The sequence below is a fragment of the Pleurodeles waltl genome, chromosome 4_1, assembly GCF_031143425.1.
Source record: "Pleurodeles waltl isolate 20211129_DDA chromosome 4_1, aPleWal1.hap1.20221129, whole genome shotgun sequence".
Lineage (NCBI taxonomy): Eukaryota > Metazoa > Chordata > Amphibia > Caudata > Salamandridae > Pleurodeles > Pleurodeles waltl.
The window spans coordinates 477,313,836-477,339,981 of record NC_090442.1 but is presented as its reverse complement, the minus strand read 5'-3'; the positions used below and the strand labels follow the sequence as shown (position 1 = coordinate 477,339,981).

Genomic DNA, 26,146 nt, shown 5'->3' with positions numbered 1-26,146 from the left:
CCCCTTTCTGCACAAACATAATCCTGCAGACAATCTTGCACCATTGTGAAAGGGTGCCTGCATTGGCACTAGGCTTCCCAAATGGTGCCAGCGCAGTGGGAAAGGGCAGGAATGTGCTGTATTGCTTAAATACGGTGCATTCCTGCCCTTTCCCTTTGATAGGACAGCAAAGTGACTTGCTGTGCTGCCCCAACCCAAAAGCCCATAAAATGTGCCTCCGTTCTACTAATGCTAGTCCTTGTGAATCTGTGCACTATGTTTTCACATTCCTCTTTCGAATTCTGCCTGCGTTCATGAAGTGCAAATCCCAACTATGCAGTCATCTGGCCTGACTATTGCAAATTTTTGCATAGTAAGATCATACAAATGCGCTGACTACTTAGGTTAATCTTCATTACTCTGATTAGCCTTCCTTGTCCCAGTACTTACATTATGCCCTGCAGGCACCACACGTCCTAGCCAGAAACCAACAATTCCCTTCCCCTCCATAATGGTACTCTTGTGCTTCTGCCCCAACAAGGGCTATAAATGATCAGTCATCCATCTTTAGCCCATCCTGTTGTCCCCAAGCACCAGGCATCAAGTTTGTCAAGAGGTGTGGAAAGAGTGGGATGTAAGTACTAGGGCAAGGAAAGGTAACAGGAGTAATGAAGATTACAAATACGTAAAGGGTGCATTACCAGCCAAACATACTTTGTCTCAAACTTTACAATATAAAGATGCAGCATACTCACTTCTTCCAAACAGAATAAACCAAATCCAAATTAATGCAACATTTGTTTTAGTAAATGGCATTACAATAGTAACAGCTGCAAGTACCAATGCTTCAAAATTAAGGGGCATATTTATACTTTGAGCTGAATTAGCCTCAATTTTTAATGCAAATTCAGTGCAAACTTAACTCCATATTTATATTTTGACGCTAGACCCGTCTAGCGTCAAAATATTGGAGTTAAAGTCATGTTTTGGATGCGTGAAACCACCTCACCATCAATGAGATGCAAGGTAGGTGTTCCCGTCCAAAAAATGACTCAAAGCCCCTAGCATCTTATTTATCCTTCTGTGCAAAAAAGGTGCATGAGGGAGGCAGGCCTAAATAATAGCGCTAAGCCTGCTTTGCACCATTATTTAATGCCTGGGTCAGAGCAGGAGTTAGGGGACCTGTGGACCCATTTCCATGGTAAAACACCATGGAAAGAGCCCACAGGTGCCCACCCCAAGCCCCAGAAACACCCACACCAGAGGTACACCAGAGGATGGTGGGACCCCATCCCAGGTAAGTAGAGGTAGGTACTTTAATACATTTTTTTAAGTGCCATTGGGCACAGGATGCAGTGGCCATGCCCAGGGGACCCTTGTCTGCTATGCTGGCCATAAGGATGTTGTCAATGACTCATGTCTTTTATAAGGCAGGAGTCATGTAGTATGGATGGTTTTGCATCAGGAAATGATGCTAGGCTGGTTAAAAGCATTTTTTTTGCCTCTAACCAGTCTAGCGTCATTTTGTGGTGCAAAACCCTCTCTCCCATACCGCTACCCCCCACCCGGCTAACGTCATTTTCCCCAGACGCTAGCCCACCCTTTGCGCCGGCTTGCGGGGTTCCATAAATTTGGCGTCCGGGTGGCAGTCTGGGATGACGCAAGTTATTGCTATACTTTTTGATGGAAAACTGCATTTGCACAGTTTTGTATCAAAAAGTATGAATATGGGCCCATGTCTTTTCATTCTCATATCCAGACAGTGATAGGAGATAATAGTTGAAGAAGTTGCACATGTAGCTGCTCAACACATTTCCTGGAGTAATGCGCTCCTAGCCTCTCCTCATGAAGCCACCATCCCACAAACCAAGCAGCCCAGGACCAAGCAAATAAATATCTTCAGATTCCGACCCGTGAGAAATTGCACATTTTATCCAGTTATTCAAGGCAAAAGATGGCAGTTTCTATCCCTCTTGAAAAATCCCTAAATTAACAAACAGCCTTTCACAGAGGTTGTAAGCTACAGAACTTGAGATGTAAACCTGGACTGCTTGAGTTATATCCAAAAGGTGCCAGGATTCCTCCGCTTCTGAGGAATGTTTAGGATAAAGGTAGGGCAGTGTGTACTTCTACTCAGTATTATAAGGTGAAACTATTTTGTGTCGAAAACCATAGCCTAAATTTAAAACACGTCTGTCTGGAAAACACTTAAATTGAAAGTCTTTACTGAAAAAAATCCAGCTCTCCAATTCTGCTGACATAATAGCTAATACAAAAAAGGCTTTTAGAATAAACCAAAATGAAGTATGCCTACCCCAATGACTTGAGTGGTGAAAGATGTAGCCTTAAGAAATCACAGTGAGACTAGTGACTGGAATGGCGTATTCGAAAATAGAAAAAACTCTTCAAAGTTCAGGAACCAATGTCACTCATATCAGGAATACCTCACAAAGGAGTACGGACAAAGCAGACCTCCCAGAGGTCTGGGAGAAGACAAGTTACTGGCATAATCCGGACTGCTGTTGAGGCTTCTGGAAGAGGATTTTGATTCTTAGGCCATGAAGGAGGATTGCAATTGTCCCCTGGGGATGAAAGCGTCGAAGGTTCCACAGTTTAGGCTCTTTTAAAGATTAGAATTATCTAGTTCTTGAAAGCCATTCTCAAAAGTTATTCCACCTCCAAAAAGGTAAGAGGGAAGTGCCCTGATATCTTACCCAAAGAAGAGCACCTTTTGAACTCCAGACCCTTAATCATGCAAACAGACCTGCCACCATGGTTCATGTTTTTTTGCAAAGGCAGCTTCCTTCAGTTCACCATAGGTGACCTCAGAAAGAAATTTGGCTTGAAGCTTCATGCCAGCCAAAAGATCTACACAGTCTTCCTCAGACTGAATGAATGGCTGTTGCTGCTGATTGAATGTCCATTACAAGAGGTTACTCAGTGGCTAGATTCAAAGCTACAAAGCACTTTTTGAGGGCACACTCCACATGTGTCCACTGTGATCAGCTACTGATACGCCATCAGTGACCACTAAGGACTTACCAGACGCATTGGCTAACATATGATGTAAGGTTACAGCAGCAGGCAGCTCCAGTTCACCCCCAGCTAAGGGGCAGAATCTTGTGAGGAATCTAGGGAATGCCACTGTTAGTGGATTCTTCAATTAAAAAAATAGCAGATCCTTGACCTTCTGCCCACAAGCAGTTTTGGAGCAAGGAGCACATGGAACTGCTTAAAGATGCCTGTGCACTTCCCAGGGATGTAAGGCCCATATTATGGACTTTGTGGTACAGGGCAGCATAGCAAGTCACCTTGCTGCGTTGTCCTGCGTCACATGGAAAGGGTAGGAATGTGCGCTATTCGAAAGAATACTGCACATTCCTGTCCTTTCCCCTGTGTTGGTGCAAGGGTGCCTGCATTGCATGCAGGATTGTTTTTGTGCAGCAAGGGTTGCCTTCCTGCATCAAAACAATCCAGGTTTTTTTTCTCTTTCTATGTGTGCACAGAAAAAGGAAAAAACAAGGAGAAATAAACATATTTTTCCTCATTACACCTCTTGAGGGGAGGTGTATTTTTTTGGCACATTCCCAGGTTGCATCAGAATCCATGGATCATGCAACACCCTTGGAAACACCGACCTGGCGCAGAGTAATGTAATGCATTGATTTGCACTCTGTTACAATATTCGAGATTTATGAAGCCACACAGGCCACGAAATGTGGCCTTGCTCTGCTTCATAAATCTCACTTATGGATTGCGTCGCTCTTGCACCATGTTGAATGGTGCAAGAGCACCACAACCAGGTCGTTAACATGGCCCTAATTTTCTGAAACCAAGGGTTCTCTGCCAGGTATTTTTAAAGAGCTGGCATGTCAGAATGCTGGATAAAGTTGCCTCTGGGAGCTGGTTCAAGACCTTTATCATCCTCATAATATGGAAATCTTGAGGGGAGTCGAAGAAATATCTTCAGCTGATAAAATAACAAAGACAGAGAGGGAGAGATTCCTTCACGGTTAGATTCTGGGGGTACTCTGTTACGTCTGCAATTCCTCAGTTAGAGAAATGATCAGAGCTCGAATCTGACCATCAAACAAGAGATGTGGGTCACCGGATCAATAAATTGTGGCAGATCTAACATTTTACATCATATTTGTACCTCAAAAGTAATGCAAACATGTGCAGTATGTTTATTTAAAATGTACTTTGCAGAGCTTGTTTTGTGCTGGAATGTTGTCTGAAAGTAGCATACTTTGCATTACTCTGTGTCAAGGAGATGTTCCATGGTTGGTGCATGAGCATTCCCATTCAACCACCCACGGTTTTAGATGCAAACTCTATCTACTAACAATAATAGTCAAGGTTTTGTACCACAAAATAAAGGCTCTTTGAGGCAGAAGATAAAAGAAGAAATGGTTTATTTCACCCAGAGTTTCCACCTTGTGTGTGTGTTGCACTGTATAGCACACATCCAAAGTGGGAAATGTTTTAAAGTGTGTTTAGGCACAGTATTTTGTACAAGAACGGCACCATTCCAGGCATGACGCAAACTCCTTTGCACTAAAGTGTAAAATTGTGTGTCTGGCAGGAGGCAGGCTGGCTGTGTACAAGCACTAGGAAAAGAGCAGGAGAGTGCTATATCCTAATAGATACAGTGCTGTCCTGCTCCCTCCTCACACAATGTAGTGCAGCAGCTTTGATTGCCATGTCGCATTGTATGAGTTTGTGGAAAATCTGCTTCTCTGTCTTCTGGCTTCAATCTCATCCTCTTCCCCACTTCCATGGTGCTGCGTGGAAGAGTGTTTACCAGTCTTCGTAACAGCAACTCCAAAATACATTGGCAGAGCCTTCCCAGTACTTAACGTTGGAAATGGCCCTTTTTGCAGGGTTATCCCCAAACGTTTTGCCTTCTTCCTCCTAGTTTTCCTGAGTTATTTATGCTGGTTTATTGCCTCTGCGCACGTTACCACTGCTTATCAGTGCGAAGGTGTAAGTGCTTCCTAGGTAAATTGTTTTGGTGATTGGGTTATCCATGATTGGCATACTTGATTTACTAGTAAGCCCCCAGTAAAGTGCAATAGAGGTGCCCAGGGCCTGTAAATCAAATGCTACTATTTGGCCTGCAACACTGATTGTTGCACCCACATAAGTAGCCCTGTGAACATGTCTCAGACCTGCCACTGCAGTGTCTGTGTGTGCAGTTGTAAACTGCCAATTCGACCTGGCAAGTGTACCCACTTGCTAGGCCCAAACCTTCCCTTTCACTACATGTACAGCACCCCTAGGGTAGGCCCTAGGTAGCCCCAAGGGCAGGGTGCAGTGTATGTTAAAGGTGGGACATGTACTGATGTGTTTTACACGTCCTAACAGTGAAATACTGCTAGATTCGTTTTTCACTGTTACAAGGCCTATCCCTCTCATAGGTTAACATGGGGCCTGCCTTTAATTATCCTTATAGTTTAGTTCCCCTTTGAGCGTGGATAGAGATCTGAAGTTTGGGGTCTCTGAACTCACAATTTAAAAACACACCTTTTGGTAAAGTGGGTTTTTAAATTGGTTGTTTCAATTTTACTTCTGGGTCAGACTGACAGTTGGGCTGTTGTGAATTCCCTCTAGACAGTGACACAAAGGGAGCTGGGGTGTAGCCTACATATCCTGATGGGCCACCTGGACTGGAGTGGAGGGAGGAGTGGCCACTTACACCTGAAAGGGCTGTGCCTGCCCTCACACTGTTCAGTCTCCAACTCCCTGGAGTGTGTCTGGGACCAGGCCTGGGCAAGACAGGATCTTGTGACCAACAGAGACTTTCCTTTGAAGTATGCCTACTTCAAAGGCAGAAAGGGTATAAGCAATGGACTCAAAACCCCAGACTTTTAGAATCTTTCTGGATCAAGAGGAACCTCTGCCATGGAGAAGAGCTGGAGGAGGAATACTGCTCCTTTTGCTGTGTTGCTTTGTTGGGTTGGCCTGCAGTTGCTGCTTCTGTGAACTTCAGTGAACGTTGCTGTGCCCTGCTTGAGAGAGTTATCCAAGAGCTTGGAGTAGAGCTTGCCTCCTTTTGGAAGTCTCAGGGACACCAAATACTTTAGTTCCATCTGCCAAGAGCACTGGCAACTGTGTGTTTTGTGCTGTTCAAGAAGAAAAACCGCACCGCAACCCTGGTCTCACCCGCGCCACCATCTGTCGCCCCCATTTAGCTGCTGCTTGCACTGTGACCTGAGGGTCTGCACTCTGGTATCATCTTGCTCACACCACAGCCTGGGCATCCCCGACGCCGACGCTCCTGCTGACACCAGCGCTGCTGCCTGCACCATGGCCTGTATACACCGCTCGTGAGGTACACGAAGCACCATCCCGTCCTGCAGCCCTGGTCCACCGACGCCAGCACCATCGACTCCAGTGTCATCACCTGGCGTCCTTGTCTGCACCGCAACCCGTGGATGCCGCACGGAGCCCTTCCCGTGCCACACCGACTTGAGCCTACCGACGACAGTGCTTCAGCCACGATGACAACGTTTCCTGCACTGTGATCTGATGACACTGTACAGTGCACCGCCCCAGTTCACACTGCAGCCCTGGTCTCACTGATGCCACTGGACACCGTCACCGAGCCGCTGCCTGCACCGTCACCTCTGGGCACTGCATGTTGCATCGTCCCGCTTCGCACCGCAGCCCCGATGTCATCCACGCCAGCGCTCCTGACTTCATCAGCCCAGAGTTCGATCTGCAACGTGTGTTACTTTAAGAGCCCGACGACCCCAGCACTGACTTCCAAAACCGACAACGCGACTCCAGCTATGCCGCTCTCCAGATCTCATTGCGAGGATCACAACACCCTGCAATTGCAAAGGTACTGTTTACGGGTCTTCCCGACACCATAGCTGGCCCGCGATGGCATGGTCAGCCTGAACTGTTGGTTTTGTTGATCATAGCACCGTGATAGCCTCAGGTGGAGCTATGTCTGCAAAATTCATATCTTACTTATTGTATTTTGGATTTTTATCATATTTGGTCTTGTTTTATATAGATAAATATTGGTTATTTTTCTAAAACTGGTGTGGTGTCCTTTTGTCGTTTTTTCACTTGTTACTGTGTGTTATGCGCAAATCCTTTACACATTGCTTCTGAGATAATCCTGACTGCTCATGCCAAGCTACCAAGGGGGTGAGCAGGAGTTATCTGAGTGGGTTTTTCCCTTATACTGACTAGAGTGAGTTCCCTACTTGGACAAGGTGCAAACCAACTGCCAACTAGAGAGCCCATTTCTAACACTTAAATATCATCCTAACAAACACCTTGAGTGCTAAAAGCATTGGCTGACAAGATAAACTCACAAAAAGATGGACATACAACCCACACAACTGCCTAGCAGTCAATATCAGAAGCCTGCCTTAACTCAGTTTACTCTAAAGAGCATGACAAATAACAGCCATCCAACAGGTGCTAACTACTTTTTCTTTAGAATAATAGTAGATGTTTGCTATACCATCAGAAAATAAAAAATCTTGCAGTCACTCAAAGTGAAAGTATCCAATGGCTGGAGTGGACTGGTCTGTTGAGCCTCGTTTTCTGCTTGGATGAAAATGGTACTAAGGAGAGAGACGTGAACAGATCAATGGTGAAAACATGTTGACTGTAAGCCTCTATATATGTACTATTTTGAAAATATGAAGTTTGGAAAACAGCTCAAGTGGTCCTTGGGTTAGACCTAAAAAGAGGCATTTGTGATCAGTTTAAAGTGTCACTTTAAAAACTGTTTTTCATTTGGTAAAGCAAATACAAGGATATGGTATGCTGCCCAGGCAGGCCACCAGCTATTAACAGGGGTTGCAAATTGGGACCTCTTTAATAAATATTCATTAGGTGGATGGTTTTGTGACCCCCGTGCAAATGGGCATTTTGTGATGCAAATTATTAGCACACATTTTTTCATCTCAAATTGCATGCCTATTTGCAACCATCTGGGTGTGTAAGCTACACATCCTGGTTAGAAAATGGGTCTTTTTACACCAAATGCATTGCTACTTAAAATAAGGGGGTTTCCAACACCCTACATTTTCCCCTCAAGAAAGCCAACTAGCACCTCAAGTTATGCGTGAGTAGTACATCAGTTTTGTTTTATTGAGTATGAGATTTGTAATCTCTTTCTGGAAGAACGTGCCAATTAGGACAAGCATTTGCAAGGCAATGGATCTCGTGTTTTCTCGAGTTAAAGCAATTAGCGTTGTAAACTCCCAACCGGACTTTTCTTGACACAAACTGAAAAGTAAAACAGTTTTACATAAGCGAGCCGACAGCCGCCATGAGCGCAAAGCAAACACACAAAAGAAAACTCGAAGTGAAACATATTGGCAAATGTGCAATTATCCATCTAACCGGCAAAAGTGCAAATATCCATATAACAGGGCTAATGTCATGCACAGCGCTCTACTACTGCCCAGCGAGATCGCCCTGCCTACGAAATAAAGAGGAAAGAATAGTACAGAAACCATACGGAAAACATGGAGCCTCGTATGTTTTTAGTAGTTGGCCGGTGCGCTCAAGGCGGGCTAAACACCGGAAAAGGCATGACGTATGCATACCTTTCACTAATTAAATCAAGCTAATTTTAAAAGGCACCCCGAACCAACCAAATTGATGGGCTTGACAAGGGTTAAAGGTCCATAGAGAGATTACACCAGGGGCAGAGTGATTTGGGCTCGACCCTAAGAACAACTGGCACTAAAGTCTGAGCATCCTTCAAGAGGTAGCTGTGATACAGATCATTGTGCCTCCGTAGGAGACATTTTGCTGTCCTGAGTTTTGGAACATTGTATTTTTTTGTGCTGTGCTTCCAGCATTATGATGCTTCACAGTTTAGTCTGAGAAGCTCTCTTTGATCTGCAATCCCTGTTGGCTCTACAAAACTGGTTCACTTGTAGTCCTACAAGTAAATATATGTGGAGAAACAGATTCTACAGACATCGATGAAGGAATGATCGAATTTGTAAAGCGTACAGCTGCTCAAGGAGTGCCTTGACATGAAACGGAGTATTTGAAAAGTGAAGGAATTTCCCTGTTTGTGTTTCAATTAGAACTTTTTTTTAAATGGAGAGCAGAAAATGTACCTTTGCCCTTAATGCTTGGTATTTGATTTTGTGCTAATTCGTTTGACACCTTAGGTTAGCGGCATAGCATATTGTTTAAAGACTTTATTTAGACAGGCATCCTGCTTACCTTGTACGTAGTGGTAATGTGTAAAATTCAAGCATTTCTTTTTCATCATTGTATTTAGTGTTCTGAAATTAGCATATTTGGGATAAAATTGAAAATGAAAAGGAACTGATGAAATTGCTCACAGTCTTTCGATTTTTCTTAGCAAATTTTCTGAAAAAGCCTTTTTGGGAAAATTGTGTAGCCTTGCAAAATCTTGCTATCTTGTGATGTTTGTGTTCTAGTGTCACCCTAACCACTTCAAGCCCATTCTCACTGTTTATTGAGACTAAGGGCCTCATTTTGCGGCTGATGGTCCCAGGTCCGACAGCCACGCGGTGATGGTTGGACTACCGCAACTGTGGCGGTCTGACAACCACATTAAAACCCTATCGGATGGACCCACCAGGGGACCGCCGTCCCTGCCGGGAACATAGTTCCCCACATGGTGATGGCAGCCAGAGATGTAACCAGCCACGGCAGTACTGAACTCAGCGTCGCCTGGGTGATTACAATCCCACTTCCTGCCAGCCTTTCAATGGGGGGGCCCCTGCACTGCCCATGGCATGGCAGTGTGGGGGCTTCCGTGCCCAGCACCATCAGAATGTGCACTGTCTGCTTTGCCATAGGCGCTGAGGTGCTAAGATATTGACCTTGGCTCCCTTAAGGGAGCTAAGACCAATACCGTAGCACTGTTCCAACTACTCAGCCCGGCGGGAATTCGTATTACAATGTGCTCGCTAGTCAGCCCGGCGGGAACATTGTAAAACACTCAGGGAGGAGGGGGGGATTGGGAAATGTCACCACCATGGCGGTGGTATCATCCCCACGGCTTTGACGGTCCTGTGGTGGGGCTGCCAAAGTTGTAATCAGGCCCTAAATCTGAGGTAACACCCAAATAAAATGGTCACAAATGTAAGGACCTCATCGCAAGAAGCCCACTAATTATATAGGTGGGAACCGGGACTGGAGTTAACAATCCCAGCTGAAACCTTCAAACCGCCCCTCCCCCCCCCCCCACACACACTTACTAGGCATCATGAGGTTTCTGCTTGGTATAAAGAACATGTGGAAAGAGACATTTTAAGGCTTGGGCAAAGTAGTCTATGGCCCATGGCCCCACCCTTTCGGGGGTGGGGGGCTGATAGAGCCAGCTCAGTTCTGCATCGAGTCTTGCCCTGATGACCTTGAATCATTCTTAAACAGATTGTTTTAATCACGTTTTCCTTTCATTTATTTTTAATGGGGGTAATGTGTGGGAGTCTACTACAGACATTTTGCAGAGAAATGTGTTCTTGTTTCATGCAACATCCATAAGTAAGGTTCTTTTAGATCAAAACAGGACCTCGCATGTGGGAAACGGAGGGTGTCACAGAGATAATTTGCAGTAATATGAGTGAACTGCTGCTGTGTTATAATATTGGAAGCACGCATCGCTATCCCTAATTATTAGATGTAAAAATGTAGAATTTGGATGCGAGTGTCTGCACAGTCATGGACCTGGCCAAAGAGAACATAAAAGGGCTGAAATTGGATCATAAATTCAAAACTGTTCTGAGCACGGGGCCCCAAAATCCTTCAAATGTCCCTGCATGCGGTCCTGGATTAGATGATCAACACGGCATGCGGTTCCCTATTTTGGAGCCATTTCGGTTTCCCTGCACATATTCCTCCTGCTTTTAACAAGAGGAACATGAATGAAAACACATCTGATTTTATTAGCTGTATCCGCTCCTAGGGAAGTTATTTTCCCCAAGTATACCACTCCACCAGATTCGTAACAGGGACCTAAAATAATAAACAAGTCAAGCTTTCTGTTTCTTTTCCTCTTTAGGTCATTATACTCTACATGCCGAGTAAAAAAAAACACACTGCTCACTTTATTTTCTCTCTCTTTTGAATGGAAGTGCATACTTCATTGTAAGTGCTCATCTTTTCTAAACCGAGGCTTTGGGTTTATTTTGCTATCTGGAGGTGAGAACAAGAACACGCAGGAGGTCATTATTACTTTGTACTGGCTTCCCTGGAAGACTTGGCTGGAGCCGAGGAACATCAATCGCCAACACTTCTACAATCTACTTTTCAATCAAAAGGAGCAACTTTACACTAGGCGCAGCTGCAAACACCATCAACAACCAAATGAAATGTAGGCTTGTACAATCAATTTTCAACGTAGATGCATCAAATAAGAAAAGTACAACAAAAATCGTGTGGTAAAACGCCACACAACAAGCTCATTTTCTATGTGCACTATAAGTTCATAAAATGCAACGCACACAGAACTACTTTTGGGTACTTGGCAAGTTTTCTCAATTTTCAACTCCCACCTTTGCCTTTGTGGAGAAAAAGACAAAGGCCCATATTTATACTTTTTTGCGCCGCAATTGCGTTATTTTTTACGCAAAAGCGTCGAAAACTTACAAAATACAATTGTATTTTGTAAGTTTTCGCCGCTTTTGCGGAAAAAAGTGACGCTAATGCGGCGCAAAAAAAGTATAAATATGTGCCAAAGTGTGTACCTGAGCGTACTGAAGAATTAATGCACAAAGCTCAGATAAGGTAACATAAAATAAACAAAAACAAAATTATCAGTTTCATATCAGAAATGACACCACAAGTAAGTGCACAGCATTTTTCATGACACTTGGGTAAATCAACATAGATATCATGATGTTCTTGCTGGTACTTCTGTATTCAGACATCTTGCTCGTCTTTTTGCTTAAACAGTTCTTATCAAGTGGACTGCAAGACTGAATTTCTGCCCAAGTTTAGTATGTTTACACTCTATTTATATGCTATACCATAATCCCATATAAAAAGTATACTGATCCTGAAAAAGACTTCCCCTTTCAAAGCCACTGAACATTCAGCCCATGTTCCATCGCAGAAGAAAAAAGAAAAAAATCAGAAACGTTGACAGTAGCTGTCTGAGTACCTCACAGCTCCTATATCAGGAGTCATGATGATTAAACATTACTCAACCTCTCTTTTACAAGAATAACATTCAGAAGCAGTTCCTACCATCAGTTGCCATTTTCCGTGAGTGCCCGGATGTCGTGGTTAGCCGGAAGCCCGCTGGCAGTGTTTCCGATGAGCCCGGCATCATGCTGATTCCATGGACCTCACGCGGTGGAAACTGTCGCCTCCATGATGACCCGCCCCTGAAGTTCTTGTCATCACTCTGCCACCACGGGTTTTTTATTTTGCGGAAAGTAAATGAAAATTCATAATTATAGTCATCTGAATAAACTAATGTGGAAGGTTGCTGGAGCTCCAGCTGTTCTGTTTTCTTTCTCATTGTTTTCAACAAATTGAATTCTGCGCTTTTCATCTTTTTCAGCAAATTAATCCATTGTGGGAATAACTGTCATAAACCAAATCCAGGAGTTATTTTCTTATGTGTGGGTTCCTGAAATTGTTTGCTGTGTGACGTATCAAATTGTATTTCCTGCTGTAGCACAGCTTTTCTCTGGCAATCTTAATTATTCTACCAACATAAATTTCACAGTTGTTCCTAGAGACATAGCATCCCTTTCTTCCAAAGGGAAACTTATCTGGACAGACATGTGAAATTTGACATTTTATAGATGGCAATAATGGTACATGAACTCTCAAATCTTCCCAGAAAAAAAAAATACTTTATCTTGATTATATTTATAGGACTGAACCTACAACTAAGGAATATTCAGAGAAGGATGCACAATATCTGTGGTTATATCTCAGGGTCATTTCCTGACACGGGTACACTTTTGGAAGATAGTGATTTAGGAAAATAGAAAAGTAGCCCACGTGTGATGAGCTCACTCAATATGCTTCTTCACCTCGTATTCTAATGTGGTTCCTCAGAAAACTGTATGAAGCTATGCTTAAACATTGTGCTAGAAAAACAGGCATTAGAGGTGAGCAGGTTTTGAATGCCGGTAGTGTTGTAGAGTGTTCCTGTTGAATGTTCCCAAAAGTTTAAATTAAAAAGGCACTTTTCTCACACCAGTTCCTGGCACACGGTGTTCAATTCCTCTTTTAGGTGGCGATAGAGAGTGTTTGAGATATGGATGTGTGACGTAAAATGCTTTAGGGTTTTCTAATGTTCATTTTGTTTTAGATAATGACTGCTGAAATTACCATAATATATATTATCACTCTGACATATAAGATGTATGTGCTGATTCACATAATAAATAACCCCTCATTGTAAAATACTAGCAGCAGTTTCTATGTTGAAAATATATTTACTTTCTCTCGCAGAAATGTCTGATAACAGTTGGAAACTGAGTGAGCATAACCTGCCACAGAGAAGAGCGAGACATGTTTTTGGCCCTTCTCCAAAGGAGATGCAACATGCACCGTCTCCCTGTCTCCAATTTGCCCCACTTCCCCAAATTGGGAGGTTCACTGCAGCCTATTTTCTGAATATGGGCCCAATTGTGTTCCTCTGTAAAAATGAATGTAACATGGAATATGTGAGAACCAGTTAGCAGTGTCCATTTAATTTAGGCTGTACTGCAGTAATAATGGAACATTTGACCTTTATACTGTTGTATTGTGAATATAGGCTTACTAGTGCACTTGGTAACAAGTTTGAAATAATTTCATTGGCATTGCAAAAAAAAGCATACGAATACACAGTTAGTTACATATGTTTCCATTCGGTGTTGGATATTATGACACCGAAATAAACTCATGCAGAAACACAGATTTTGTGCAGTAACTTACTTCATCTAGCCGTCTGTCTGTTCCTAGCGCCAAGAGGTTATTGTACTCTCTCTCAATGATCTGTCTTGCCTGAAAAGAGCACATTCAAGTTGTTAACAAAGGTGGAGAATTCATAACCTTCTTCCCTTACGGTAAAAATACACATTGAGCATGTGATAGTGAATACACTTGCCTGTGTGTTTTGAGTTGGTATTTGTAGTACTAGTGCTAAACTGCTGTAGTCAAAGTTGTCATCTAGGGCTATAAGTGACCCATGAACGCCACTTTCTAGTGCATTGTTTGCATAATCTCGAAGTCCTATTGCTTGGATCCAACGTATGACTCGTTCATTGCTCCAAACCAGGACATCTAGAACAAAAAACGATACTGCATTAGTTATAGCACTTTAAGGATGTTTTGCTATGATTCGTATATAGATACAACATGTGAAAAAGAGCTTTAATTCATTTCCATTAAAGCGTTATTAGTCAATACTCATAAGTGAAATTGTAAAGTTTACTTTTAGAAGACAGGTCACTACAACTGAGATTGTTTTTAGCTCCCAAAACACTGAATTCCTGATCCCTTGTTCACCATCTAACATAGCACGATTTTGTGAATAGAGTATCAAAAATTAGCAACCGTAATTTGTAAACCGAAGAATGAGACTTCACAAGGTATCACAATGTCCCTCCGAACATTAGCATAACAAAAAATGTATACATTTAACAGCTATGTGAACATGGCAAATCTTCATGGTTGATTTGTACTTTGCGTTTGGGATTTTACATGAAAATGAGGACTTGCATGATGGTTTCATGATTCCATACATTCCGTAAAGGTCTGAGAACACGCACAAATTATTGCACACATTAAGTATCCCAGTTAAAAATGTAGGGTCAGCATTGGCGATTCCGGAAGTTCGTTTCATATATGGGATCAGAGAGGGATATTTTTAAATATCCTTATTATTTTTTTGCAATAACGTATACAACACAAACACGCAGTACAACACTTCACATTCGGTGCATTAGATCATAAACTTTATGTTCTTATTTTGACAGATTTTTATTACATTTTATATCGAAGAAAAGGTACACTTTCTCGGCGGTACACTCAATCATAAAATTCGATCTTGTAACATATTGCACTACAAGTATAAAGAGCTACGAAGCAAATACTCGGATGTTAAAGAACTCTACATTATGTGGCAGAGATTAAGTAGAGCAAGCGGAAACCAACTAATATTTGTAAGGCCCTTGTGTCCAAATAGAAGTGCACACCAAAATAAGGATAACAGTCAGTCAATAAATGTTTATTCAGATACAATTCTTCAGATAGCATTAAACGTAAACTTAAAACACAATCAAACCCATCCCAGCAATTACATACAACAAATATCCAACGATTGTAATGGCTAAAATCTCTAAAAAACAACAACATTGATTAAAACCCACGTCAGACAAGCAAGGAGCTCTTTCAGGGGCCCATATAAAGTTTTTCACAGCAATCACAAACCTTCCGATGGCACACGCAATGTCCAAGAAATGCACATCTGTTAAGCGTGCTATGGCTTCTGCTCGATCCCTAATAGCATACTTTTTGAAAACCGGACATAAAATAGTTCTCCGGCGGTGCAAAACGATTAGATAATCCATTATGGTGTGTAAAATGTTGCATCTAGTCCTCAAATCACATAGATATCTATCACTCTTCTTCTTAGTACTTCTTATCTCAATCTTCAGTTAGGCAGCAAATCCAGATAGGGGAACCTTTCTTCAATTGCACGGAACTTTTACCCCCAAGGTATTGCCGATCGTTCTCTCTGGACAGCTCTTTACAATATACCTTGAGTTCCGTCTTGGAAACCTCCATATTTAGATTCTCTGGGTCCAGCTTCACTTTCATACTAACAGAAATTATCATTCAGCCTTTTCCTTACCCGCTTGGCCCATTCCCTTTCACTTTTCACAATCTCATTTTGGCACCATAATGCAACTTTTTGCATTTCCCCCCACCCTCAACCTTAATCAAAATCCTGTTCCAGTTTTATATAACCTAAATACCAGCTAAGCTTGGATATTTTTCTGCCAAAGCACAGCACTTCTCCCGATTCACCGTAAGTTTTTTTGCTTGGCAATATTCTACAAATGCATCCAGCATTCTTTGGAGGCCTAACTCTGTTTGATCAATGATCACAAGATTATCAGCATATGAAAGACATGCCATGTGATTCTGTTAGAAGTGGGGTTTCTGGTTGGCTAGGGTATGCATCTAAACCAGTCAGAACCTACCCACGCTTTTCAGGGCGAGGGAGTTACACACCATCACCATACCCCCTGCTCATCCCCTTGGCAGCTTGCACGAACAGTCAGGCCTATACCAGAGTCAATGTGTAAAGCAATTGCACAACATACGTCACACAATATGTACACCACAAAGGAAACACAACACCAAGTTATATCTAAATAAACTGTATTGTATACAACATCATTAGACCAAACACAACATGTCAGTAATACCCTGCTACCCAAGCAGTTGTCAGAACATTACACATTACTATTACTCTGAAAAAGCGAGCAGCAGTCACATAAAACACATAGGTTATGGGTTGTCCTGCAACATAAGCAGTAGTCAGGTAGACATTACTAAAATAATGCACGTCTTAATAACATACATCATCATGAATTCACCAGGTCACAGAAAACATGTTACCAAAAATGCACATGCCCTAGTACATATGCCATCCTAAATACCCATTCAAGGAACATCAGAGAAAACAAGGGCAAGTCATGAGAAACATAGCAGCAACATAGATCACCAACATACTGCACCATTGTGAACATGAGAGTACCATTATACACTTTTGCCACCCAAACCGACAAGTCTAATCGGCCACGTTATCCCAGGCACCACAGCAGGAGTGAAGGGGGTGCAAAGGGGAACGTCCGTGTCCCAAATGTAGAGCTCCTCTGCTCCAATCCCCGTGGAGTACTTGCAGGGCCAGGGACCTCGGTCGAGGGTCGCCACCCCGGCCTGCTATGTGCCACAAAATGCAAGTGGGGGGGAGGGGCCAGTGGTAATGGGGGACCTTCATCATGGTTAACACCCCACCGCGATCCTTCACCGAAACAACCGGGGGCTCAGTGTGGACAGGGGACCACCGTCGAGGTTACCACCCCACCCGTGATCCTTCACCAAACAACAGGGGGCCCAGTGTGGATGTGGGACCTCCGCCGAGGCTACCACCCTGCCCGCAATCCTTCACCAAACAACAGGGGGCCCAGTACGGACAGGGTTCCTCGGTCGAGGTTACCCCCCTGCCCGCAATTCTCCAAGACAGTGAGGGGGGCCCGGCGGGAGTGAGGGACCTCTGGTGAGGTCTCCTATCCCCTAGGCAGCCACTCCCCTGCCGGACGATGTCCCTGCACCTGATGTGGTGTGTATGCCTCCCTTTCCACCTTCCCGGGCCGCAGTGGTGAGAGCACCAAAGTGGGTGCCTGCCTATGCCCCCAGGGCACTCTCCACAGTGCCCTTCGCCCCGGGAGCACTCAGCGAGCGCAATTGCTCGTGGCTTCATGTTCCTGTGTCCCGGGGGCACTCTGAGAAGCACATTTTGGATGCTCTCGATCCTGGCAGCCTGCCTGGCTCGCGGCTGTGATTTCTCCATCGGGGAGACGTTGAGAGCGCTCCAGTGCACAAAAACAAATAAAGTTAAGCGCTCCTTACACGCAATGCTCCATTACAGGAACATTCAAACATAGCACTGTCCTCGTGCTTAGAAAAACAAAAGTGCTCCTCCCACACCACGAGGCTAATTATATGTAGCTCTTTAGTGCTGGACGGCAAGAAGGGCTGCAGGGAACAGGGGGACCACCACCCCAGCCCCCGCAGAAAGCAAAGTGGGAGCACAGGGCAGTAAGGCCCAAACAAGCAGTCCAGCACATGGCTTTGCAGTCAGTGGCAGTTCCTCTAGTGACCCAGCAGGTCACAGATCAGCAGTCAGGGTCGGTTCCTTGTGAGTCCGTCCAGCTGTATTCTGTGTAACGGTCAGTGTCTCTTCTTGTCTCCAAGTGTGTCTTTTTCATGGGAAAAGTCCCCCTGTACTTATACTCAGTTTTGCACAAGCTTTCGCAAGGAGGGGGAGAAGAGGTTCTAACTGGTTCTAGGAGTGTCCCCTCTCCTCCAGCACAAGCTCCAGACATCAGTTGGGGGTAAACAAGCCCTTTGTGTGAAGCCAGGCCACAGCCTTTACAAATGCAGGTGTGCCCCGCATCCCCTTCTCTCAGCCCAGGAAGACCATTCAATATGCAAATACACCTCAGTGACACCTCCACCCTCCCTGTGTGCAGGCTGACTGGAACATATGTACAAAGCCCAGCTGTCACTCTGCCCCAGACCTGGATTAGAGTCAAGCCAGAAAGCACCAGTGTCATAAGCACATAGAAATGCTCACTTTCTAGAAGTGGTAGTTTCTATAATGGTAATAAAAAGTCCACCTACACCAGTAAGCAGCATTTCTCACTACTATTTCAACCATACCAAACATGCAAATGCTACCCCTCATAAATCAGACAATACCCGCTAGTCATAAGGCAGGACATTTCCAAAGCTATCCTATGAGTAAGGCAGCACTCAAAGCAGTGAGAAACCAAATAGGCTTTTTGTTGCTACCAGGACAGGCCACACAAACAGGCTCATGTCCTGCTTTATACATACCAAGCATCCGGCCCATAGGGCTAGCTAGGGTCTACCTTAGGGATGGCCTACATGTAGTAAAAGGAGATTTTCAGGCCTGCAAGTAAATTTCAATGCCAGGACCCTGTGGCAGTATTTTGCGCATGCAGGCCCAGCACTGGCAAGCCTGAGACAGGTTTGAAAGGCTACTTCTGTGGGTAGCAAAAGCAGCACTGCAGGCCCAATAGTAACATTTAATTTAGAGGCTCTGGGTATAGGGATGTCACTGTACAAGGGATTTACATGTAAATTAAATGTGCCAAATAGGTGTAAGTCAATCATACCAACTTTTAGAAGGGAGAACACCTGCACTTTAGTACTGATCAGCAGTGATAAAGTGCTCAGAGTCCTAGAGCCAACAGCAAGAGGTCAGAAAAAATTAGGAGGAAGGAGGCAAAAAGTTTGGGATTGACCCTACAAAAAGGGTCAGGTCCAACAGTTTCCCATTCATTTTGGGGCTGGCTCTCCTTTCTAGTATCAGTGCTGCAGGCAAATCGTCAATAAGCAGAGACAACAATGATGGGACCAACACACAGCCCTGCCCCAGCCTATTTTTGATTCTGATTTTCTGCGTTAGGGTCCCTTCCACATCTGCAATAACTTGGGCGTAATTATTTGTATGCAATTCTTGATTGAGCCACAGCAAACTCTTTGAAATACTCTGCCTAATCAGAGAGTCCCATAAGCAATTACGGTCCACCAGATCAAAAGCAGTTTGGAAGTCGACACAACAACAGAACAGTTTCCTCCTTGATCTATCGACTTCCGCACAAAGGTCCAGGGGGAAAAGCAGTGGTCAATTGTTGAGTGACCCTCCTTAAAACCACCCTGCTCTGGGAGGGCAGGGTCAATATTCTACAGCTTGGCCCATTCCTTAAGTCTCTCCAGGATAATTGTTTAGAAACATTTTTCTCCGACATCTAGCAGATTACTTAATCTATAATGTTTGGTGTCTTTTTGTTCCCCCTTTTATAAACTGGTCTCACAATAGCACCTCTCCGATTTTCTGAGAGCTGCCCCTAATCTAAAATAAACTGAAACATCTGGCCAAAGAATGCCACCCACCAATCACGTCTGGTCTTTATAATAATAGCCAGGAGATTGTCCGGCCCGGCTGCCCTGGTCAGTACCAGATTAGCTATAGTACATTTGATATTTACTCCCAAAAATACAGGTCTGATGTTTCTATCCAACTCCCCCGACAAGGTATTGGCCTTGATACCTCCTCTGACCCACCACTATACATCTTTACTAATATTGTGCCAAGGTATATTCATCCACCACACACTTCATACCCCTCTGAAGTCATCCTGCACTAGCTTCCAGAACCTTTTCAAGTTTTTTGTTTCTATTGCTTCCAGTACATTTCCCAAACATTTCTCCTCATATACTCTCTTCTGATTTTGCACCATGTTTTTATATACCTTCTTCAAGTTCTGAAGGCTATTTTACCTCACCCAATCATATCTCCTTCTAAGCCTTTTCTCCCCTTTTCTAATCTGGGACTTCAGTTTCTAACACTCCTCATTAAACCAGGTATTCCCTTTCCTTGAATAATCCTTCAATCTCGCCCCTTGTACCCTCTCCCCTTTCAAGACCACCCTTAGGCGGGTCACTACTCAGCTAATAATATTCTTATACAATGATAAGTTATTGACTGGAGCCTTACTCATTGTAATCTCTGCTGGTAGAGAGGTTAATTTAGTTAATGATTCCTCCATGATACAGGCTGTGAGGCGCTTAGAATAGTCAACCTACTTGGGGAGCACCCTTTCTCTCATATTGCTTACCCTCTGCTTAATTCCAACTTTAAGGGGTAGTGATCTCTTCCATTTTCCTGTCCTACAGAGAAACGTCTAATTTTATCGAAGTTCCACGCATGCATGAAGATGTAATCAATTGGACAAGACTATGCCCCATACTTAAACGTTCGATTTGCTGGATGATCTGGTTCCATCCGTCCATTAATACAGAACAGACCCATGGTGCCCAAATATTTGTTCAGTGCCTCATGATGTGCCTCACAGTTAATTACTGGGAAGCTAGCAACATCTAAATTATATGTCGATAGTGTCTCCTTATGCCAGGCATCAATTGTACCAGGGTTTAATTTATGATTAAAATCCCCTACCATAATAAATAAATCTTTATAAAACTTAGCACTCAATGAATCAACGTTGTCCTTGAATCTATGTAGTTTGAGGCAATATTTGTCTCCTCAAACATCTTGTACATACACATTAACTACTATCACAGAGTCGTACCTCCTGTCTGGGTCCAGTAACCTCACTCTACAAGCGATCAACCATTTACATTTCAATTCTACTGGGACCGCCTTCTTAGCTATTTCTGTTGAAATTAAGGTTACTAAACCCCCAGAACTGCAACCCTGTTAGCTTCTCTTGGCAACCCTATTTACCTGCACAAAACCTTCAAATAGGTAAGAGTCGTCGCACAGCCAAGTCTTCTGCATGCACACATTCTCATGTGACTTGACCACTTTTCCAAATCTTTACAGCTGCAACATACATGCTACTTCATCAACATTCCAAGTTAGTACCCCTAGTCCGTGCAATGAACCTGCGTCCTAATCAACAACACTCAAACATTCCTCTCCCCTCTAATCTGACGAGGCTAAAATCCCATACCTATTCCCGTTCTTTTTAGCCTCCTGACGGGGTGCGATGCACAGTTATCTCCAGGGCTTCACTTTCACCATACCCCTTTCTCGTCAACCTAATTTGTCTTAGCCCCAGGCCTGTGTGATGTCTAAGGAACAAATTATTCTGGGTTTCGAACTTTGATATTTTAGAACTCAGTACCACCATAATCCCTTCCTTTTGTACCTCCTTTTCACCATTTAAGATCACAGACTTTACCAGCCCTGAATACAGCAAGACTTTAGTCACTTTCTCCTGTTTACTATTTTTCGTAAAGCCTACCTGTCTAAAGTCCTTAGTTCCCAATTCTTTCATGCTGGGACACTTGAAGAAGGCAAAAAGTAGTTTAGATCAATTTAGAGGGACTGTCTTTCTAGTGCGATTTCCTTTTTTTCCCATTTTGTGCCTTTTCTAAATACAACCAAAGGTAATTTCTTGCTCCATTCCATCAGACATACTCCTGCACGTACTGTCTTTCCTTTCCCTTTTTGCCAAACCTCCTTTCTGAGCCCCCTGCTTTTTTGTGACTTTCCTTGCTCCTCATCGCCTAGCCTTCCCTGTGGCTTCCTGGCATAGGCATTGGATATTCCCTTCATTATAATCTCCACAAGACCTCTTACCCGCCCCTTAAAGCTTTCTAGTTCTCCTAGTTTCCCTCAGGTTTATTTTCATTTGATCGCTTTTTTGCTTTTTTAATTTAATCTTACTCCCTTTCCCTCGCCCAGATACCTTTGTTTGTACAGGGTTTGTTTGTACTCCCTTCCCTGTCCTTTTTGTCTTGGGTATATACTGTCTATACTTAGTGGAATTCCCCCAACTTCTTCACAAACATTGGCTGAGTGGAGACATAAACACACTGTGGCCCACCGAACCCCTCCTCTAACCTCCACATGCTAGGTACTTCAGCACCTTTCCTATTTCCTTCCACAGGGCTAACTATGGTTGGCGTAAGGGACTTTATATGTTTTAATTACACCGCAATTACCTGAAATTGGTCACTCAGTCCTTTCAAAATATCATGACTCATTACCAATACCTCCAGCAACCTTTGCAATGTCTTCTGCAAGATCAACATTATATCCAAGATGGACACTGAGGGTGATTCAGTGAAATTTATATTTATAGTGGAGTTTTGCCCTACACCATCTGTGGTTCTATTCCCACCTTCTAGGCCCAGCACATCTAACACCTTCTCCTTCCTCCTACAATCAGTGGCACCCCCACTTAGGGTACCCTTCCTCAATATACCCATTCCTTTGGGCTCTATATTGCCCTCCAACCTCACATAATGAAAAAAAGCCTGGGGGATGATTATAGCCTGGGTTCAATATTGGATTCATTGTGACTCGATATGTCCTCTATGCCTATCTGTGGTTGACTTAGATCTAAAGTCGGACCGCCAGACTCCTTAACTTGACCTTTTTCTGTTGGCCCCAGCTCGGTTAAAGATTGAGGTGATTTCCTTTTAAAGTGTCTGTCCATAAACTCCCTGCAAAACATTCAGCGGAGGACAGACCGACTGGTTTTGGCCTCTGTTATTCCCCCCTCTAGTCTTTCTATCACCTTCATTTCCAAGGCTATCCAAATCTATTTCTGGCCTGTTGTTGGAGGACGTTATGGTATCCTTGTGTTGGCAGCTACTCATCCCTCTCTCTTAACTGTTCCCCTTTCCTGGGCGTCATTTCCCCTTAATGCCTACCAGCACCCTACCAGTGGCTGCTCCTTGTTTCTCTTGCCACTCCCATCAAAATTATTTCTTCCTTCCTACACCCTCGCCACAAACTTTCAGAAGCTCCTTTTTTAGTAACAAATTATACTTCAATCACATCCAAGCACTTAACTTCTGCTTGTCTATGCCAGCCCTTCCAACAAACCGCTGGACTGCTGCTGCCACCACCCTAACAAAAACCAACTGCTGGTTCCATTTTAATTGCTTGCCTTGTCTGCGGATGCGAACGCTGTGCTGCTGTGCTAATGCCTGCCCCATCTGAGATGATGAGACATGGTGAACTGAACAGGAATAGAGGGAAGCCACGAGCCACGATTAAAGCCAGCAACATTTTATGCTATTTGCAGACCTGGGAAGGATAGCCACGGGCCCAATTCAGCCTCCTGCTAGCCTCTGGCCAGCGTATGGCAACTGCGCCAGCCCCTGCGGGGAGACGCAAGGTGCACAGTGTACAGTGGTGCGCTCGACGGTCAATAGATGTTTAGGGGGCAAAAGAGACAGCAGTGGAATCAATTGTAGTGGGAGGCGTAAGGAGTGACTGCCCAATACTGCTATTATAAGAAGGATTCAAAATAAGGATAGAAAGAAAGAAAATCAGACTGGAACAAAAAGGAGGTGAAGGGGGAGAGTGATGTGTTCATCAGATCCACCAAGATCGTACATAAGGATTAAAGTTACAAATTATTATTTATCTAGTGTACTCACAGTAGGTCTGGTCTAGTGATCACTATCAAGGACCAGCAATCCTAAGCTAACAAAGTATAAGGAAGAGTGTTTATTACGTTGTGCTGCATTTCTGTAAATATGCATCAAGTCTGTCCCACTGTTGTCTTGAGCTACGAAATAAGTGTAACTTTGAATACGATATGTTATCCGCACTTCTAGTGGGACAAAGCAAGGATCAGTGTTTTTTAATTAAATCATGAATGTCAATTTCAATTCCATCAGAATCATTTAAGTTCCAAGAGTTAAAAGTGTATCAAGGAGTAATGTATTTTGAGTGGATAAGGTGAATGAGATTGAGTTTGAAGAGTTGCAGCACCAGCGTCAGGAAGTCTAGTCTAAAGGTACCTCAAAGACTTCCTGGATCATTGATTTCCCTTTAAAACTAGAGGGTTGGATTCATTTACAAGAATAAAACAGAGAACACACCACCTCTTCATATTTCCAGCAAACCTCAGATTTAGTCAAAGCCAGTTTACAGAGTATGGGTGGGGTCCAATATTTTTTATGAATTGACGGGGTCATTTTGGAAAAAAATGGGGAATGATAAATCTTTTGTCATTTTTAATCAGTAAAGTAGCAAGTGTATGTGAGTTGAATATATGGACTCTATTTATTTTTTAAACCCTTCATTAGATGAGGTTCAAGCAGTTTGTAAATATGTGATGCTACATGAATGGTCTTACTAAAGTTACCCAATGTACCCAGAAGGTCAAGTGAGGAGGAGACAATTTTCTAAGTGCACTTTTCAGTTGCAGAAAATTATTCTTCCATATCAGGAACAGTGAGTTTTTAGTGTAAAGTGGAGGGGGGCAGGGGACTGTCCAGTGTTTCCAAATCACCTATACTGCTTATGCCTCTGTTTGCCCAATATTCCCAGTATATCAGATTATGGCCAACCTTGATTTTATTATTGTGCCACAAGCAAGCCTGAATAGAACCACCCAATATTTTATCTAGTACCTTGTTTATCTCGTTTAGGGCATGCACTGTTTCCAAAAATATAGGTTTTGAGAGCTCTGGTTTCAATTGGGATATATGACGTATGGTGAGGGTAGAGCTAATAGGTAAAGAGTGCAATAAATGGGTATCTATAGGTAACCAAAGTGGAGTCCAACTTTGCTGTGTCACAAACCACCATGCACCTTAGACAGGCAGGAGTGCAAGCAGATATCTCTGGAGGACAGGGAGATTAAGACCCAATTATTTTTGTTAGTTTGCAATGTGTTCATGGCAATCCTAGCTCTTTTGCCTTTCTCTATGGAATTAGAAATGTATTTGTCTACTGACTTTTTTTTTTTAAGGAGAGTGAAATCAGTAGAATGCTAAGAAGAAAATTAACAAGGAGTGCAACCATAATTTTAATGGTTTCCATCCTTTCCTAACAAGTGATATATTTAGAAGATCAGGTGGCCAACAAGTCTTTGATTTTTGATAGCATCTTGTTTTAATTGAGAGCTAAGGAGTTTTTCAAGTCTTTCCCAAACCAAATATCTTGGTACTTGAGGGACATGGATTTCCACTTCAGGCCCAAGGTACCAAACACTGTAGGAATGCAATGAACACTGGGGTAGAACCTTCATTTTTTTCCTTACTAAGCGAATAGCCTGAGCCTATTGACTATCTTTCAATATCTTGCATTATGGTTGAGATGGCTTGTTAGGCCTCTCCTGTGAATAGTAATACATCATCCGCATAAGCTGCAACTAATTGCCTACCAGATTGGAATGCGAGCCCTTTTATAATTTGGGTGTTCCTGAGAGCAATGGTTCAATGACGAACAGAAAAAGGAGTGGCGACAATGAGCATCCCTGGCGTGTGCCCAAAGATAATGGAAATGCTTGTTATAAATGAGCATTGACCCTCACCTTCAGTCCTGGATTCAAGTAGAGGGTCATAACCATGCATATAAAGTCAACCCCAGACCATCATTAAATAAAGTAGAATGTAGAAACCTCAAAGGTATTTTCTGTATCAAGTGCCAATGCAGCTGTAGGGGAGTGGGTGGTTACATGGCAAAATAGTCTGATGTTATCTGTGACCAGTCTACCTTTGAGAAATCCGGTTTGGGAGGAGGGGATGAGTTGAAGTATGACTGTCTTAATTCTGAATGTCATAATTGTTGTGTATAGTTTACAGTCAAGGTTTATCAGTGATATGGGTCTAAAATACTTAATGTCCAATTGTTCTTTCTTTCCTTTTGGGATAACAACTATAGTGGCATCGTTGGCAGTTCCTGAAGTAATTCCTGATTCTGTAAAGTGATATAGGCCTCCTTTCAATGGGCCCACAATGAGGTCTGCAAATTATTTACAAAATATATCAGAGTAGCCATCAGGCCCACGACCTTCCCCATCTTGAAACTGTGCATAGCTTTTCAGAATTTTCCTCATTTGACATAGGGGCATTAAGGCATAGCCGATCATCATGATCAATG

The 26,146-nt window shown here is 43.3% G+C and overlaps 1 protein-coding gene across 6 annotated transcripts in view; it reads right to left on the bottom strand.

The window, feature by feature from the left end:
- The window catches only part of PPFIA2 (PTPRF interacting protein alpha 2), a 1,804,029-nt gene that overhangs the window by 26,790 nt on the left and 1,751,093 nt on the right, over window positions 1-26,146 (bottom strand). For all 6 annotated transcript variants that reach the window (XM_069228760.1, XM_069228762.1, XM_069228763.1 and 3 more), the window contains 3 exons: window positions 14,054-14,229; window positions 13,882-13,950; window positions 12,190-12,349 (listed from right to left, as the gene is read on the bottom strand). In XM_069228760.1, coding sequence (XP_069084861.1) covers window positions 12,190-12,349; window positions 13,882-13,950; window positions 14,054-14,229 — 405 coding nt within the window. The remainder of the gene's footprint in view (window positions 1-12,189; window positions 12,350-13,881; window positions 13,951-14,053; window positions 14,230-26,146) is intronic.